This window comes from Pinus tabuliformis, chromosome X (assembly GCF_031772625.1).
Source record: "Pinus tabuliformis cultivar Carrire ecotype Pingquan chromosome X, CPIR1, whole genome shotgun sequence".
Taxonomy (NCBI): Eukaryota; Viridiplantae; Streptophyta; class Pinopsida; order Pinales; family Pinaceae; genus Pinus; species Pinus tabuliformis.
In genome coordinates this window covers 478998207-479017082 of record NC_142308.1, presented here as the reverse complement: position 1 = coordinate 479017082, position 18876 = coordinate 478998207, and the positions used below count along the sequence as shown (strand labels likewise).

The 18876-nt window shown below is 34.0% G+C and overlaps 1 protein-coding gene across 1 annotated transcript; it reads right to left on the bottom strand.

Annotated features, from left to right (window-relative positions):
• Positions 1-9209: 9209 nt before the first annotated feature.
• LOC149140766 (uncharacterized) lies at positions 9210-12811 on the bottom strand. Its single transcript, XM_089451062.1, has 11 exons — positions 12238-12811; positions 11933-12119; positions 11098-11231; positions 10891-11003; positions 10709-10800; positions 10425-10455; positions 10299-10305; positions 10009-10161; positions 9758-9837; positions 9614-9663; positions 9210-9538 (listed from the first exon to the last, which is right to left on the bottom strand). Exons 1-11 carry the CDS (start codon positions 12676-12678, stop codon positions 9399-9401), a joined length of 1428 nt encoding a protein of 475 aa, XP_089307188.1. The 5' UTR covers positions 12679-12811; the 3' UTR covers positions 9210-9398.
• Between the last annotated feature and the right edge of the window lie 6065 nt (positions 12812-18876).

Here is an 18876-nt window from a genome sequence, read left to right as displayed (position 1 = left end):
CGAGGGGCGATTTAGCCCACCTATCACCTAGATTTTTCCGTGGACGTAGCAATCACTCACTGACCAGGGTGCTTGTGAACCACATGCAAAAAAAAAATATATATTTTAAAGATATCATAGAATTTAAATGGTGAATACCATAAGGTTATGGATGAAATATTTTAATACTATTTAAGGAAATTTAAAGGGTGAAGGAAATTATGTTTATGTTTTAGTTTTAATTAAAATTCTTACTTTAAATGACAAATGTTAAAGGGAAATCAAAATACATAGCAGACAATTTATCATTCATTTTAACTTTTTAGATATTGTTTATGGATTAGATAAATATGTTCACAAGTATAATCTACATTCATCATCTTTGGGAAGTAAAACCAATTAATTTGGTGGCTCAGGGAAAATTCTCTATTTTGGACAATCTTCCTCGTGAAGAAATATCCCTCCTACCCCTTGGAAGAATTTAATTTGGTTGAGGATAAATGTATTTTTAATATGGAAACCCACATGCACTCAAAAGGACAGGTCGACCCTAAAGAGAAATTGGACACCCTTGAAAGCCTATAAATAGAAGTTAAGTGAAACTAATTTGGACATCATCACCAAGCATCTTCTTCTTCTCTCTTCTTTGAATTGGCTCGTACAAGTTTGAGGTTGGTTTGCAGAATTGGTCCGTTCATGTCCTAAATTACAGGGTCTAAGCTCACACGAGGATTAGGGTTTTTGATTTGTAGCCACAGGTTGGAAGAAGGAAAAATCGGTTGTAGCCGCATACATAGATGGTGCTTCGTGCAACTGGAGAATTGCACTTGCACTCATGATTGCCATCTCCTTACAGTTGTGACCTAGGGTATTTTGACAATTGACTACAGATCTTGACTGTTGACCATAGGCTTGGAACTTTGATTCTAATCAATATTGTTGTTGAATTCATCTCTTGCATATTGTATGGTTGGTTATGCTCGATAGTCTTGTGATTGATGAATTGAAACATTGTACTCTCTCTTTGTTGAACATTTTATGACAATCTAATAAGAAGAAGAATTTGAAACGATTTTCCCCCTTATGGGGTTTTTCCCTACTCTTCAACTAAATCATGGTGTCTCTATTTGTGCATGCCTTTCTTCTGATGTTCCTTTTATTATTCCACCACATAGTTGATGTTATTTTTCTTTCTACATAATTTCTATTGATGTTATGATGATATGGGGTGAATGCAATATAAATGGTGAAAATTTTGTTAATGCAATTATCTAAAACAAAGAACAATATAGCCCTAAGAAAAATTAACATGGTATTAGAGCTAGGCTAAAGAAAAGACATTGAAGATCACCCTTGTGAAGACATTGTTGATGGAAGCAAGAGAATATGGTGGAGACCTGAAAGAATGCTAGGAATTGATGGAAACCCTTGGAAATCTAGTTATTAGGATTTGATGGGTAACATGAGGTTAGGGTTTGGAAGAAACCCTGAAATATTATAAAGGCTTGATTTATACAATATTGAAACCCTAGCATGATCAGTGAGAAGATTTTCTAGCACTTGTGACTGATTTAGTGTAACCCTGGATGGGCTAGTCTTAATTAGGCATGGTTGATGGTGAAGACGATTAGAAATATTGAAGGAAACATTTTATATGGATAATGGATAGTAATAAATCTTAAAGGTTGTTTCAAGAGGGAGATGATCACCTCTCATTAAAGATAGTACCATTTAGATTTATCTTATATCTTTATGAAATTATTCTTGTTAATATTTATTGTTTATCCTTCCTACATGAATATTTGGGCATTTGAATACTTCTATCGTCGAGATGAGATGCGATAAGAATATCCTTCTTTAGGATCATCTAGGATGCAGGAAAAGAGAGCTAGTGCAGGAAGAGAATTTCTAGTGCTAGAACAAGAAGAGGTGTTTGATGAAAGTTTTTGTAAAGTTAACAAAGTAGCATAAAATTCAAAAAATAAAATATGCAAGTACTACAACTACTAATGACAAATAAGTTCTACAAGTTGCTAAGCTATTTGAATATGACAAGGTATGTATAGTATATGGTTTCAGTGTTATGATTTAGCTACAATATTAGATGACAAGTTAAGCCCTAAGGTATGACTAGAATATCACCTTCATAAATGACTCATGCATTCTTGTCACATACATATGAAAGTAATTTTGATTTTCAGTACATGTGATAAAGGAAGTGATGTCTTGATTATGATCCTTGAAGTATGAAGATACACTTGTGAATTGCCCTAATTATATGACACTAACCTTTGATGAAGGTTTGATGACATGCTCATATGTGACAATGAAGTATTTGATGATGACCTGTCTAAGAACCTAATATAATTTGACTCCATGATTTGACAGTTTCATTGATATATGACAATATTATGATAGACAAGTTGATTTCTCAATTGATGGTGATTGAAGAGGCTTACCATTCAGAGGTAGAGACTCTCGATGAGATCCCAACAACTATTATTATTTGCAATGAATTATTATAAGTCCCTTGATTGCAAAATAAAGAAATACTTGTGGACGTGAATCTATGATCATTTGATGTTGAAGGTATATATGTCCTTGTAAAATAATTTTATATGTTAACAGTTCACTGATGGCCCTATTGAGCCTATGGACCCCTTGGATCTTCCTCCAAGTGATCCTCCTACTAGGAAGATACCATGTTGGCTTCATGATAGATTACATCATGTTGAGAGACATGTTCCCACCAAAAAGTTCTTTTAGAGAAAGCAAGAAGCCATGTTGATACCTAGGATATGTTGTAGAAATAGGCTCCATCATTCAGATTGAACCTCCTTCCTTTGAAGAAGTTGTGAAAGAACGGGTTTGGAAGGATGTCATGTCTAAAGAATATGAATCCACAGTGAAGAATGATGTATCAAATATTGTTTTGAGACCTAAGGAAAAGTTTATCATAACTTGAAAATGACTATACAAAATCAATGGAGTTGGTAAAAGTATTATGAAGTACAAAGCAATATTTGTGTCCCATGGTTCCTCCCAAAAAGAGGGAGAAGACTATGATGACATGTTTTCTCCTGTTGCATGCTCTACTACCATTAGATCATATTTTTTCCTTGATATTAGTCAAGGATGGACCCTTCATCGAATGGATGTAAAGACAACATTTCTTCATGGTATGCTATGAGAAGAAGTTTATGTTGAGCAACCACATGGATCTGAAGTGAAGGATTGAAAGGCACAAGTTTGCAGGTTGAAGAAGGCATTGTGTGTCTTGAAGCAAGTCCCTGAACCTTGTATGCCTATATTGATAGTTACCTGGTGAAGCTTGGATTCATAAGAAGAAATTTCGATCTGAACCTATACTTCAAAGTGGTCTAAGGTATGCCTTAGATTTTGGTTTTATATCTTGATGATCTATTATTGACAAGTAGTGAGCCTTTGATGATATAGTGTAAGAGGGAGTTAGCTTTTGAGTTTGAGATGAAGGAAGTTTGGCAGAGACCTGGACATATTTTCTTTTCTCAAGGAAGAATGTTGTGAACATGTTGGAGAGATTTAGAATGATATAATGCAAATCCTTGGCTACCCTGATGGAGATGAATTTCAAGAAGTTATGTGGAGACGCTACCAGATCCAACTTGGGAGACCACTCCGAGTAGGGTTATACTTGACTTACATATAAGGGTTAGTGCCTCATTTCTCCTTTAACATAAAATATATCAATTATACTTCATTTGTATTATTATAAGATTAATCGGCTACTCAATTATAAATATGTTTAGGTAAATATATATTTTTTAAACGAGAATGAGTATCATTTATATTAAAAATTCATTCCCGTTCGCAACAAAATTGGGTCTTTACATTAGTTTTTCACTACTTCATCAAGCTGATAGAAATTTCTTTGTCCATCTAGACTGTTACAGTAGCTATGCCTATCCTGGTTACAAAAATTTCCCATTATGGGATATCTACAACTATATATTTGATAGAAATGAGATAAGAGATACATACATTCACAGTTCAACAATTTTATAACACAAAAACGAAAACCATACGGAGGTGATCAGATATCCATAATGGTTGGGATGTTTAGATCCAGTCCCTGGGAAGCCTCTTTTGAATTCTTGGGATTCCCCTAGTGTGTCTCATCCTCCAAATTTGCCTCCAAACCATACTCTATTGCATCCACCTTGAGCTTAAAATTATCTAGTTGGTGACGCAGAGCATCCACTTCGTACTCGAGCTACCTGATATGTTCCTTTTTCTCAATTTCCCTTTCCTGCATGTTCATATTCTCATGCATTTGTTGATGCATGCTGCATTGAAGTTCTGACCGTGATTCCCACAAGTCCTAATGATCATGGACACAGGTGAGACAAGAGGGTCTATAACTACCACCTTGCATCGAGGAACTAGCTCTCTACCCACCTGACCTTGGCTTCTAGCTTCCCCACGAGCCCGACCATGAAATGTCTTCGGACCTCTGCATGTTGGCTTTCAAAGTCGCACTTTTTAGCGTGCTCTAGAAATTGGCACTATTTTCCTCGATCTCCCATAGCCATGCACCCTTTCGTTCCCACAATAGAATGCCCTGCTCTTCAATGAGAATGCACTGTCCCACCTCCCTCCTACTCCAATTCTCCTCCTGCTTCCGGAGAGAATTACTAACCCTCCCAGTGTCCCAAATCTAGTCTGACTGCAAACACTCCAGAGAACCCAAGCCCAACACCCGTGACTTGCCAATTATGCTCAGAATTTCTTGATTTTCCTTCCAAACCTCAAACAGACATACCTTCCTAGCTTCCTTATTGCTCTTCACAACATAACGCCAAGCCTCTATGACGCTGAAGCTAATACATAGTAGCCTCGGCTCTAGCCACCAGGCTTTAACCGAGCCACTGTCCCACCGTCAGACCTTATGACATACAAAATCCACATACCTATATGCACTTTATACTTGCTGCTTGACCTGGAGTTGATGTAGACATGAGTAAGGAGATTGCTGCAATCGACATCCCATGAGTATTTCATCATAAATCCACCCTCCTCAATTAAATTCCCACCAGGCTCTTGTTCTTTATCAGTCATTTGCACAATTCTGCCACAAATGAGACCAACCTCACTTAATATTTGAATTAAATTTTTCTCTGTAAAACTCAATTCCCTGCATGAGCTCGAGGTGTTAAGCCACCCATTTCTCCAAGAACCAAGGCCAAGACATTGAGGTTAAACGTTGTGACATATTTGTGCAATAGGCGTGGTACCAAATTTCCATGGGATGCCACATTTCGAGCGAGTTTGGGTGTCCGGCTTGCCACAAGTTTGCATGGCTGACAAGAGCTTGCAAAGGGTGATGTGACAGGGGGAGAAGGAGATCAGGGTAGAGATTATAACGTGGAGGTGAGGGTTAGAGTAGGGAGGGGCCACATGGAAGGGGGGAGGGGAGGGGGGATCAAAGAAAGGGGAAGGGAGGCAAGTGATTAGGAGCTCAAGTCTGAGCTAGGGAAAAAGCTCAAATTTTGAATTTCTCAAAATTGGTTGAAACTAGAACGACCAGATAGGTGTCGTCGATACGATCCTATATCCGTGAACGACACTCAAATCCGACACTATATGTGAAAGTTATTCAAGTTTGAAGTTTACAAAAATCAGTTTAACTTGGGCTGACTTTGACTTTGAAAAATATTTAAAAAATATTCTAGGAATATTCCTCGAAATATTCCCTGTGGGCCAACTAGCTTGTGACACTTGGCAGTTTGTGGTTGGATGAAATATTCCCTGTAGGCCAACTAGCTTGTGACACTTGGCAGTTTATGATTGGATATGTATATAGAAGGACCAATCAATGGGCAACACATGGAAATCCCGAAGGCCGCCACGTGGCCCCTGGTTGGTGAAATGGTGGGCGGTTAAAATTTATTGGCATCCGCAAGAATTGAACCGTGATCTCCATAGTGACAGCTAAGCGGCCTAACTGAGCGGTCTATATCGTGGGTCTTAACGACTTTGGCGCAACATTATATTTAAGCATTTGACTAACCACTAGCGGTTTCGCCGGTGGGAATCTAGCCGAGCGCATGTGACCACGACACTAGCATTAAATGATACAGTTAAAGGTTCCGCCATTTTAGCTGGAGTGCGCCAAATCTGGCGGATTTAGCCAAGTTTATCTGCAGTTAATTCCAGTCCTCCACATTTGGTGGAGTTTTTTAGGGCAAACTGGGAGAAAACTTCAGTTAGCCATAACTTTGGCTAGGAAGATCCTTTTTGGACAATTTTATTTTTTATTTCATATCTTCTCATAATTCTGGAGCCATTGGAGTTCATCTTCAACCTCGTTTTCTTCAGGGAAGCCAAGAGAGCCATCAGGGCCAAGATGGAGTTGGAGTTGTGTTAGGCTATGCTTAACCATTTGAAGTGAACCAATACTCATTTTCAGCTATTCTGAGCATTCCAGAGCTATTAAGATAGGTTCTAGTGGAAATATAGGTGTTATACAACTTGTTTAGCTTCATGGAAGCTTGGAGAGCCATCAGGGCCATTGGGAACATGGAGTTATCTGGAGTTGTACCTCACTGTTTGAGGTGAACCAAAAACCTTTTTATGCTATTTTCGACCTTCTGAACCTAATGGAAGAGGTTTCAAAATTGTTTGAGGAGTTCAAAGAGCCATCAGGGCCCAATGAAGAAGACATTTTATTTCGTAATTTTTCACTGTTTAGTGAATATGGAAAGACATTTTTAGCATTTTCATGTCTTCTGAATCTGTATTTGCATTCAGATTTGACTATTGAGGCACTTTTAAACTTGTATTGCATTTGAGAGCATTATAATACAAGAGGAAAAGCTCATTTTGGGAGGCTTGATCCAACAGACGTAGCCCAAGAGGGGTGAACTGCTCACAAAACATCTGTGTCATGTTATGCTGAAGTTATTTTGCTATGTATTTCTGATTTAATATGTTAAACAACAAATTAAATTAACTTTCCTTCACATGTAAACTCATAAACAGCTACCAAAAACTCTTTGTTTAATCAACAAGATATGGAAAACTTTGCACACATTTAATTTAATGGAAATGGATACCTTGCACACATTTTCAAGTACTTCCATTTTCAGATCAGCAGGGGGGAAGGGGCAAAGGGTAGGCAGGGGGAGGAGGGGCAGGGGAAGATGACGGGAGAGATCTAGTGGGAGAAGGGTGGAGCTTCATTTCATTATAGAATCATAGATTCAACTTTTCCACCTCCATTTCTATCCATTGAGGCTTTATATCCGGACTACACATGATACTCTTCAATTTATTAAGGTATTTTTGTCGTGCTCACGACATTGTTGATGACACATTTGTCTTCCTCCAAATGGCTTGCCTTATTGGCTTATCTGCCATCATCATGATTATTTCCCCTTAAGACATGGCAGAAGGTCACCGAGTCAAAAGTGGGGATCAGATTCTGAGGTCTCATTATGATTTGATTCAGTGTAGAGATCTTAGCCTTTAAAGTATTAATCATATGCCTTATAACTATCATGGAGTCTCCTAACACCTGAATTTTTTTTATCCCATTTCTATGAGCCAGGATTAGTCCCATAAGCATTCTATAAGCCTCAACTTGGTTATTGGTCTTTCGCCCTAGCCCCCAAGCATAACTATATTCAATGATTCCTTTAAGATTAATGAGAATCCATTGCCCTCCTGCCACCCCATTTTATGTAAAGATTTTATTATGAATAATTTTACAAATATAATTATTTCCTTGTCGATACCTTAAATTTATTCCAAGGTTCATCAAGTTCTACAATGTTCCAATCATAAATCAATTCTACATGCCAATCCAATAAATAGGTTTAATGTTTCAATCCAATATTTTTAATGATTCTTTAGGTATCATAGAGTCCAACAAATCAATTCTACAACCCAGTTCTAAAAATGGGTTAAATGTTTCAATTCAATATTTTACTATGATTCATTGGGTATCATAGAGTCCAACTTCTAAGTAAGATAAAGCTATGAATGAAATATTTTAATATTTTCTAATGAAAATTGAAGTGATAATGCAACTATGTTTAATTTTTAATTTCATTAAAATTCTTACATGCAATGGCTAAGATTAAAGGGAAATCAAATTACTTAGCATTTAACATGCAATTTGGCATTTTTTTTTTAACTTTTTAGATATTGTTGGTCCATTAGATAAATATCTTTATAAGTATGATCTACATTAATAATGTTTGAGAAATACAACCTTGTAATATGACCATGTCATGACCATTTCGTAAAAAATAATAATTGAGTGATCAATCATTTCCATGTATGTGCATACATTTTTTACCAAATTATTATCATAAATATTTGGTGTGTCTCCTTTTATATAGTTCTTAGTAAAGGTGATATAGATATAAATAACTTGACAATGTTTATTTACATCTATTGATGCATATCTATGTGTTTAGAAAATAATCAACCCTAAACAAATAACTTTGACACTTCATTTCAACTCTTATTGTTTCTTTTATTAACAAAATGACTTCATACCAATTTATTTAGTATACACAAAGTAATCCTTGATCAATTCCTTTCTACCCCCATGGTCAACTATGGTCAACAATTGTCATCTGGTCAACCATGGTTAATTGGTCAACATCCACAATGAAATGGAAAACATTCTAAGGCCAAATATGGTCAACCATTGGCAGCTATAGTCAAGAGGTCAAATGGTCATTGTAGTCAATCATGTTCAACCATGCTCAACAATTGCGACCATGGTCAACTATACTCAACCATAGGCAGGCATGGTCAACCTTGGTCAACTATAGTTAACCTTGCTCTGTCAAAGTGTACCATTGTCAATATTGCCAATCACGGTGAAACATTCTCAATCATGGCCAACTATAATTTTTCATAAGCAACCATGGTCAAATATTATGTATATGGTGGAACATGATGAAAAACAACATGGTAAACCATAATCTATCATAATCACTATGTTAATCACTATGTTAAAGGTGGATAACCATAGTTAACTATGATCACCCATATATAACTTTATATTAACCCTAAAAAACTCTTATTAATCATATAAATCATAATTTATATGATAATGAATCCAAATTTACTAATCCTCCTCCTCTCACCCTACAGAAAACATGTCAACCATCCAGAAAACAACTTTAAACGATCAACAACCACTTTAATGTAAAAAAAGGGCTTTCCACACATTTAAAGGATACAACTTAGATTGCTTTTACACGCTTTCAAGTCCACACAGTAGTGCTTTAAAATGGTTGTCCATACTTTGGTGTTGACACCTTTAAGTAACATGATCATAAACTACCCATCAATATAAAAATGGATATGCTTCGCAACTAACGCTTCCGCACCCTCATACTCCCAAGATGTAAACACAGAAATTAATTTTCTTCTCGGATCAATAGGTCATCCTGGTACTGTTTAACCCATTTTGTTATGATCTCCACCTCTTTCGACCGCTGTTCTCTGAGCCAATCTGGATCCTCTTGAGATGAAAACTCCAGGTCTTGGCAATGGGTTCCTACAGTACATAAAAACCACAAAATTAGGAGACCACAGTGTAATAGAGTCCAGCCCAATATAGTCCATCATTTACCTTGGTTTGTTACCAGGGCTATAACGCTTTCGGATATACTCTCTGTCACACTGTATAATTCCACACCATGAGGACACAACTGTTAATTTCTCCATCGACTCTAAATATATGTAAAGCACATATATATAAATAAAGAAGTCGTACCCTCCACTACTGTATGGATCTCTCAGACCGTTGGAGAAGATTATGTTGCTGGCAAAACGTTTCAGCACTCTTCTTATGTTCTGGGTACGAACAAAAGATCCATAAATAATTTCAATATAACAATTAACATCTTTAAACAAAACAAAACGTTGAGAAAAACAAAACTAGAATTTAAAAGAAACACGATCCTCCATAGATCTCAGGGTAAGATGGGTCCATGGATTATCAGGTTAGTGTGATTGAGAAGTTACATGGCCACCGAACTCTGTTGTGATCCAATGGGGCCTCGGTATAACTCCATATTTCCTCTTGCAGTCCTCTGCGAAGGATTTAAAGTCAAAGAGATCTAAGGGATACATTGTTGTGTTTGGGGTTGAGCTAAATGGCATCACCATTTCAGTGCACTTGTGCAGTCATACCATCAATATCATCAGTGACAACAGGTTCAAGTTGTTTAGTTAAAGATTGTTTAGTTGTTTACTTCAGCTTGCTTGACATTAATTAACATTAATTAGAAAAAATAAGTTCTGAACCTGCCAACTCCATCCCTCATTAGGAGATTGTTGAATATCGAGACAAGTATTATTGGTGGTGGAGGATGTCCCTTCAAGGTCGTAGTTGTAGTAAAAGGCTGATCCAGCGGATATGCGGGTGAGGATGTCTGTGCCTTTGGGAAAGCCATCGATGATTTTGCATATCTGCCATACCCAGCAAAATATGGCACCCAAAGTTAAATTAATTCCAAAGAGTTTTAATTTTTAGAGATGTTTTGAATTTAAGTGATAGTAGCTAAATCAATTTTTTATCAAATTCCAAAATATTCTAAAATCAAATTCCCAAATATTCTAAAATTGAAATCCCAAATGCTCCCTTATGCCATTCACACCGGGGAAATACATCTTTCTGACTTTTGCCCAATTGTTTTCCAGGAGAACACTATATTATCATTACCTCTTTCACGAGCGGAGAACCGTACTGCGCAGACGAATCGTATACACTGTACAGTTGCTAACCAATCCATCAAACTGCTTGCGTCGAAAGCCCTGAGATCCAGAAATGGGTTTCATTAGTTCTAAGTGGCCATCGTTGTTTGAATAAAATTGTGATCTTTGATATTTGGGTAACACTCTTACCTGCATGTGTTGAATGTGTGCTTTAGGCTCTCCAAACCTCCAGGCTGTGACGCAACTTTATTTATTTCTGCCCATGACTCTTTTATTGTATTGTAGCAGCTCTCACTCGCATTCTGTGCCACACAAAACCACAATACTATCACAGATCAACAGATGAACATGATAATATATAGATCTCGGAAGGAAATAACAAACCCATGAACATACTCTGAAGTCCCTTGTCACAACCCTGTCATAACCATCTTCAGGTGTAATGTCATCGAAATACAGGATAGGTGCTGAAGCAGCCAGCGCGCCGATGGTAACATGGGGATACTTCAAGCGAAACCAGGCAGCTAACACTGCAGTAGTTCAATTGTAATAATATGTTAATATATCTATCTGGTGTTATTTTAAAGCAAAGTTGTTTGTGTGTTTATTGATAAATAAAGTATTTATTTGAGACCGATTACAGAGGAGGAATTGGAAGGGGCATTGTAATGGTATTTGTCCTAGAGAAATTGCCATTTGATCATAAATCGTGACTACTTAAAACAGGTATGGTAAAGGGGTATTAAAAGGATTGAAAAATGTTGAAATTCACACAAATTGTGATTACTTAAAACAGGTATGGTAGAAAAGAGGGTACCAAAAGGATTGAAAACTATCTGGTCAAATGATTATTTTAAAGCAAGTTTGAGAAATGGAGAAGGAAATTCACAAGCAAGTTTGAGAAATTGAGCAGGAAATTTACAAACAAGGTCTCTTAAGGTTCTTCAACTAGTAGACCATGAATATGGTTGACTAAAAGGGAAAAATACATTAGCTAGGAAGATAATGCTTAAAAAGAAAAAGTACATTAATTAGTAAAGTCTGTAATTAATTAGTTTCTAGATAGTAATACAATTAGGGAAAAACATATTAGCAAACCCTTGTGTATCTAAATGGTCAAAAGATAAATCAGAGGAATGTCTCACCTGCCTAACAAAAAACTGTGCAGTCAATATATCACACCAGAATAATGATTCAATAATAAATGGATGTAAAATTATAGGCATCTTACTTCCACCATAAGATGCACCGAAGACGATGACAGGACAGTTTTCTGCAGACAAGTTTTTCTTCAAATCCAAAATCAGCGTTGCGTAATCAGCCATTGCTTGTGTGGAAGTGAAATAACCGAGTGTAGAGGCATTGCGAAAGGATTCCTCTCGACTCCCAAAGGGCATTGACAACCCATAGTATCGATGCTTAAACAAAAAGGGATTCATCAATAGCAATCGAGTACAGAAGCTTCATGTTCAATAATTTCATTCGTTACAAATAAAATATATCTGAAATTCGGTACAATTTCAAAATAAATGATACCTCAATGTAAACAAGAAGTGCTTGAAAGTGACGAGCCTTCTCAAACATGAATCCACAGAAATTGAAGCCACCGTCTATAATAGAAGACTCAGCACCCAGGTAAACAAAGATGGGAGAATGTCTTTGAGGGCCTCCCCAGTTCTTTGCATACACGAGATATCTCTGCTGGAAGGTGTGGTAGCCCTCTGGTCTATAAGTAAAATGATCCAGAATTTGAGTGTAATAATGTGTCTCATATTCAGCACTGGAGAGGTCCAGTTCATGGTGGTTGACTAGAGATTCTCCAGTTCTTCTAAGGGATCCCCTGCGACCATGACTTAAGAAGGGAGGAGGTCCTGCAACGTGGAAGTTCAGACACTCTGTAGATGGTAAAACAGTGCATAAGGCCATTACTAAAAGAGGGAGAATCACTTTGAGAACATATAGATTGCCCATGCCCATCGTTTCGTTTGGCTTGGGTTGCTCTACAGAGTCTCAGACCGTTCAGCTCTATATGGATATATGGAGTGGGAGAGGTAGTGTCTTCACAGGAATATGGAATATTAATAATTTGTATAACTCCCATCTCATCCAAAATGTGAAAATTGCTGGAAATTGCCATTCAAAGAAAAGGCCATCATCTTTGACCAGGGGAGTATATTATTTTGAGAGTATATTATTTTGATGGTAAATTTTCATATTATTTCGAAATTGGATATCCCAGAGTGGGGTCTAATAAATAATTAATTTTATTTTGATTTTTTTTTGGTTCAGATTCATTATTTTCTAAGATATTCCAAAAATCTATAATTAAATAAACCAAACTGTGGAAATAAACACCAATAATTCAATATTCTCAAATCTATAATTAAATAAACCAAACTGTAGAAATAAACACCAATAATTCAATATTCTCAAATGTGTGAAATTAAACACCAAACCCTACCATGAAAACTCTGTGTTCAGGCTAATATTCCAATTTCAAAGTTGATCAGGATGGGGGTTAAAGTATCATGAATAAAATGTCTGATCCTGAATATGAATGATATTGATTGGTTCGAAACTTCTCAAAAAAAAATATTATTATATGTGATTTTTACCTAAAATACTATTACAATGAATAAAATTACAAAAAAAAATTATATTAATCAAATTTACATCTGTTTTTCGCACAATCTTTCCACACCACAGTCAGTTGCGATTCCGCATTAAAAAGAAAAAAGCAAGATGCCATGGAAATTAAATGGACCAAATTTGCATACGCGCTTTCTCCATCTTTTCCTCTGAAAAAAGGTACTTACATATATCTCTGTAACCGCTACGCAATACAGCTCCGATGGCGACATTAGCCAACGAATGAGTCAAAAGGAGCTCTGGACTAACGGGCAGCTCATTTTTCCAATCGCTTTCTCTCTACCATGCAAATCACTGACTTTTAGGGCAGTCTGTGATATTTTGTGACCACATTCCGGTTTACCTTTATGGCTCTCACAGTCCACCAAACACAAAAAGGTGGAAACGTGGAAGAGATGTTATTGGAATGTGTGGTATGGTGATGATCATTTGATTATGAAAATAGACCGTATTTAAAGGGTGTAACTTGACTATGGGAAAGTAGTTGCGATAGAAAATGATGCTGTCGTCTATAATACGATTTTTTGGAAACTTTTCTGATGGGTTTTTTCGTCAAAAGCCGGTAGCAATTTATTGGAATAGCAAGTTTGATAGCTAGTTTCTGTACAATCAAAGCGTCCCAGGGGTTTTCCAGGGTGCTGAATCCAAATATGCACTTAAAAAACCATTTTAACTGCAATAAATCAAAATTTAACCTCAATTTCTTCCGGATTTCAATCCGTCGGATTCCGTCACCAAAATCTTCAAAAAGTCGAATTATAGACAACTCCGAAAATGATATGCAGATATACTATTTAAAAGGGTAAAAAATGATAGGCAAGAGATACTACAGAAGAGAGTAAAAAATGATATGCAATACGGTGATGATCATATAGCCCTCAATTTGATTGTGAAAATCGATCATACTTACAGAGTGTAATTTGATTATCGGAAAGTAAAAAAAAATTGATATGCAAGAGATAATACTTAAAAAAAGGTTAAAACCATCGTGATAGAAACTGAAATCTTTAAAAATATAATATTTATGTAATTGAAAATGAAATGTTTAAAGATATAATAATTGTGATAAAGAGTTAAAACAAAATAATTATGATATAAAATGAAATTTTCAGGAAATTAAAAATAAAATGTATAAATATGTTTTTTAATATGGTAAATTTAATTAATATGAGTGAAAAATTAGAAAAGATTAATTAGTATAAATTTTAGTTTAAATAATTAAATATTAAAAAAACAAATTAAATATATAAAAACCAAATATCAGCCAACCTTATCCAAAAACACTATATGTTGAAAAATAAGGGAAATTATAAAACTAAAGAAATATGCAAACACCAAACAAATCATGTAACCATGTATATCAAATAGGAGAAAAAATGTCAACATAAAACTATAAAGAGTGTTAATCTTTTTATATTAAAAAAATGCATGCTTGATTATCCTAGGAGTTTATATTATGGTATCTTGAGTTTTAATGATTGTATATGATGTTGTGGGCGAAGTCTCAAATATGATAAAAAATTAAAAGATTATAAATTGTTTGCTCAAAACAAAAAACAATATAAATCTTTACTAATGAGTTATATAGAAAGCCACTCAAAATAAAGAATATGATGGGATTTTTTTTTACTTAAAATAAAAGATATAAGTCGCAACAAAGCAAATGGAAATCCCAAGTGCAATTAAGAATATGATGGCAATAACAAATTATACCTAGAATATAGGTTGAAGTCACAAGAAGCAAATGGCAACCCCAAGTGCAATTCTTCCAACATACTCTTTTAAGTGTATTAGATATAACTTATGTATTATGTTTTTCTTTCGTAGATAATTTTTTTTATTTGAATAAAATGTTTTAAGTAATATAACATCCTCACTTCTCAATACATTTTTTTCTAATGTAAAATTAATTAAATAATAAGAGTAAAGTAATGGTAATTAATAATCAAGAATATAATGTGCATAATTTCTTTTAAATGTTGTATAATACAAGTTTGTATGTATAGGGCCATACTTAAAAACATGATAGGTATAAATTCTTTTAAATGTTTCTTATCAAAAGGTTGTATGTTTAGAGTTATACTTGACTTACATATAAGGGTTGGTTCCTCATTTTTCATTTTAAAATAACATATATCAATTATACTTCATTTGAATCATTATAAAATTAATTGACTTATCAATTATTAATATGTTTAGGTAAAGATTTCATTATCAATAATCATACAAATATAATTATTTCCTTGTCGATCCCTTAAATTATTCCAAAGTTCATCAAGTTCTTGATTGTCCCAACCATAAATCAATCGTACATGTCAATCCAATAAATAGGTTTAATGTTTCAATCCAATATTTTACTATGATTGTTTAGATATCATAGAGTCCTAGTTGTTAATAAGATAACACTCGCTGAAATATTTTAATATCTTTTAATTCAAATTGAAGGGATACTACAACTACATTTAAGTTTTAGCTTCAATCAAAATTCTTACATATCATATGACTAAGATTAAAGGGAAATAAAATCATTTAGCACACAATTTGTCATTACTTTTAACTTTTTAGATATTGTTTGTGCATTTGATAAATATCTTTATAAGTGTGATCTACATTCAACATGTTTGAGAAGTACAACCTAGTAATATAAGTGATCAATAATTTCCAGGTATGTGCATTTATTTATTTACCAAATTATTATCATAAATATATGGTGTGTCTACTTGTATATATTGCTTACTAAAGGTGATATAAATATGAATAACTTGACATTGTTTATTAACATATATCCTTGTATATCCATGTGTTTAAAAATTAATTGTTCTTCAACAAATAAATTCCACACTTCATTTCAACTCTTATTATTTCATTTATTAGCAAAATGAGTTCATATCAATTTAGTTAGTATACATAAAATAATATTTGATCACTTCTTTTCTACCCCCATATTTCATTCACATAGTTTCCCATTAGTTTTTAAGATTCAAAGATTCACATAACACAATACCAATAGTCCTTATGCTTATTGTCCAATGGCACCAATTATCCTCTCCCTTCAAACCCCATGTTGTCCTCAAGGTTGTTGGTGAATTGTTACTGGTTTCTCAATAGCATTTTCAAGTTTCATATCATTCCATTATATCAAAACTTTATAGATAATGTGTTGATACAATTCACAAGCTATTTATTCCAACAATTCCTTTGAATGCAACCAAATTGGTCCCTCTTCATCCAGTCGGGGTAGGATGTTAATGCAGCAATTTGACGCATCACCCTACCATTTTCTTCAAGTAGAATAAATGAAAAAATGGGTGGGCCTTGGAGTGGCCTAGAATAACCAATCTATAGGCAACTTATCCAATGCACTAAAGGATTTGATATGGATCATATCACTTGGAAACTAGGTTATGGGGATTCCTTTCCTTTAGATACATCAACCTATAGAGTTGAAAATGAATAAAAACTCAATTTCCCTTACTCAAAGCAACATTCTAAGAAATATTGATGTACATATTCCTTCATCTTATTTTGAACCAAGATTAATTTTCATTATGTTAAATTTGGAAGAGGAGCAACATCCATTTCTTGAACCTTTCACTAGTACAAAATGATTAATTAGTTACTAAAAAAAAGACTAAAATCTATATATAAACGACTATTTTTCAGTCGGAGACCAATACTGGCTAATTTATAGTATCTTATAACGTGATCAACTTTTGGTCGTATTTATCTTAGTCATTAATTGGTTGTTTCTATTTTATCATCTAGAAGTATATTTAGTCATAAATTTGATCATTAATTTAGTCATTAATTACCACAATTAATGGCCGAATACACAACAAAATATACTATTACATGATCACCCGAGAAAACTGATTAATGAACAAAGAAATATGACCAAAATGTTGGTCATGTTATAAGATACTATAAATTAGCTACTAATAGTCATATATATTCATCTTTTAGTCATTGTTTGAAACCAATTAATGACCAAAGAAATATGACTAAATTTTGGTTGTGTTATAAGATATTATAAATTAACTACTAGTAGTCATATATATGCAAAATTTAATCGTCATTTTTAATCATATATTTAGCATTTAGAATATTCATTTATATTTTTTTGGTAGTTTGATATTCAATATATAAATGACTGATTTAGTATTTTGTATTCATTTTATTTACTTTCACTAATAATTATTATAAACGACTAATTTAGTTGTATATTAATTTTATTTGTGTTCACCATTATTCAATATAAACAACTAATTTAGTATTTTTGAATTGATTTTATGTGTTCATTATTAATCAACATAAATTAATTAGTATAGTTTTGTGACTAAATCAAAAAATGTCATACAATGTGCATATTCATCTAATATGAAAAACCAAAGTTACATACGTTAATTACAATATTAAATAATATCAAGTACCACTATAAATAATTTCAACCATATCAATTATATTATATGAAATGTCAAGTACTACAATATGAGTTTCCAACTTAATATTGGTTGGACTACAATTCAAACATGAAATATTGTTTTTTCACTTCAAAATGTTATCATTGTGTTTCCGAGACATTACAGGTGAATTGATAAAATCTAAAGACTTGACCATCAGTCTCTATGTGTGTGCCTCAGATGGGAGATTAACTTTAAAGGTATTCTTAGACCGATTATTTTCTCTCTTATTTCTGCATTTGTCACTCCAATTGTCATCATAATTTATGAATGTCCATGTTGATCCCACCATCATGGTTGGAAAGGCCCTCTTTCCACATTTTGAATAAACCTACACAAATAAAGTGATTAAAAAACATTAATACTTAGTTGAAGAAAATATGCAACACAAAGTTCTCAATAATAAATATAATTGTCACAACTGTCAACTACTAAAGAAACTCTAGATGACAACGTCAAAAAAAGAGAGCTTATTTTCTTTTTCAAAAAAAAAAAAAAACTTGTTTCGCAACAAATTTAGTTGATTCTATTTGCAAAATTTCTTGATAGAACATGGAAAATCCCTTTCAGACTATTAGTAAAGTTTGTTATTACACCCCTGAAAATCCCTTTCATTCTATTAATGAAGCTTCTTAAATGTGTGAGTGCATTGGAATAAATATCTCATGAATTCACTAGCCATGAGCATGTGTCTTTTAGCCATGCAAGGCACTAGTAGAATTAAATTCACCAAAAGAGATGGATTATTAAAAACTAAATTATTGTTGAGATACATGTAGATCCACATACAATGAAACAGATTCTAGCATGCATTATTTAACTACTATTTGACTATCATATGGGGCATTTTTGCTGAGATTAGTTCAACTCTTAAAAGGCCTACATAAAAAAAGGAGATCTCTTATATCATAGATATATGGTTCTTACAACGTAGGAAATACTCATACTTAATCCATTCCAGTTTCGACTGTTTGAAAGCATCTTTGCAGATAATAAATTAAAAAAATACATTAGTGTACAATAGGAATAAATATGTTGTAACTTGCAAAAGGAATATTAATAAACT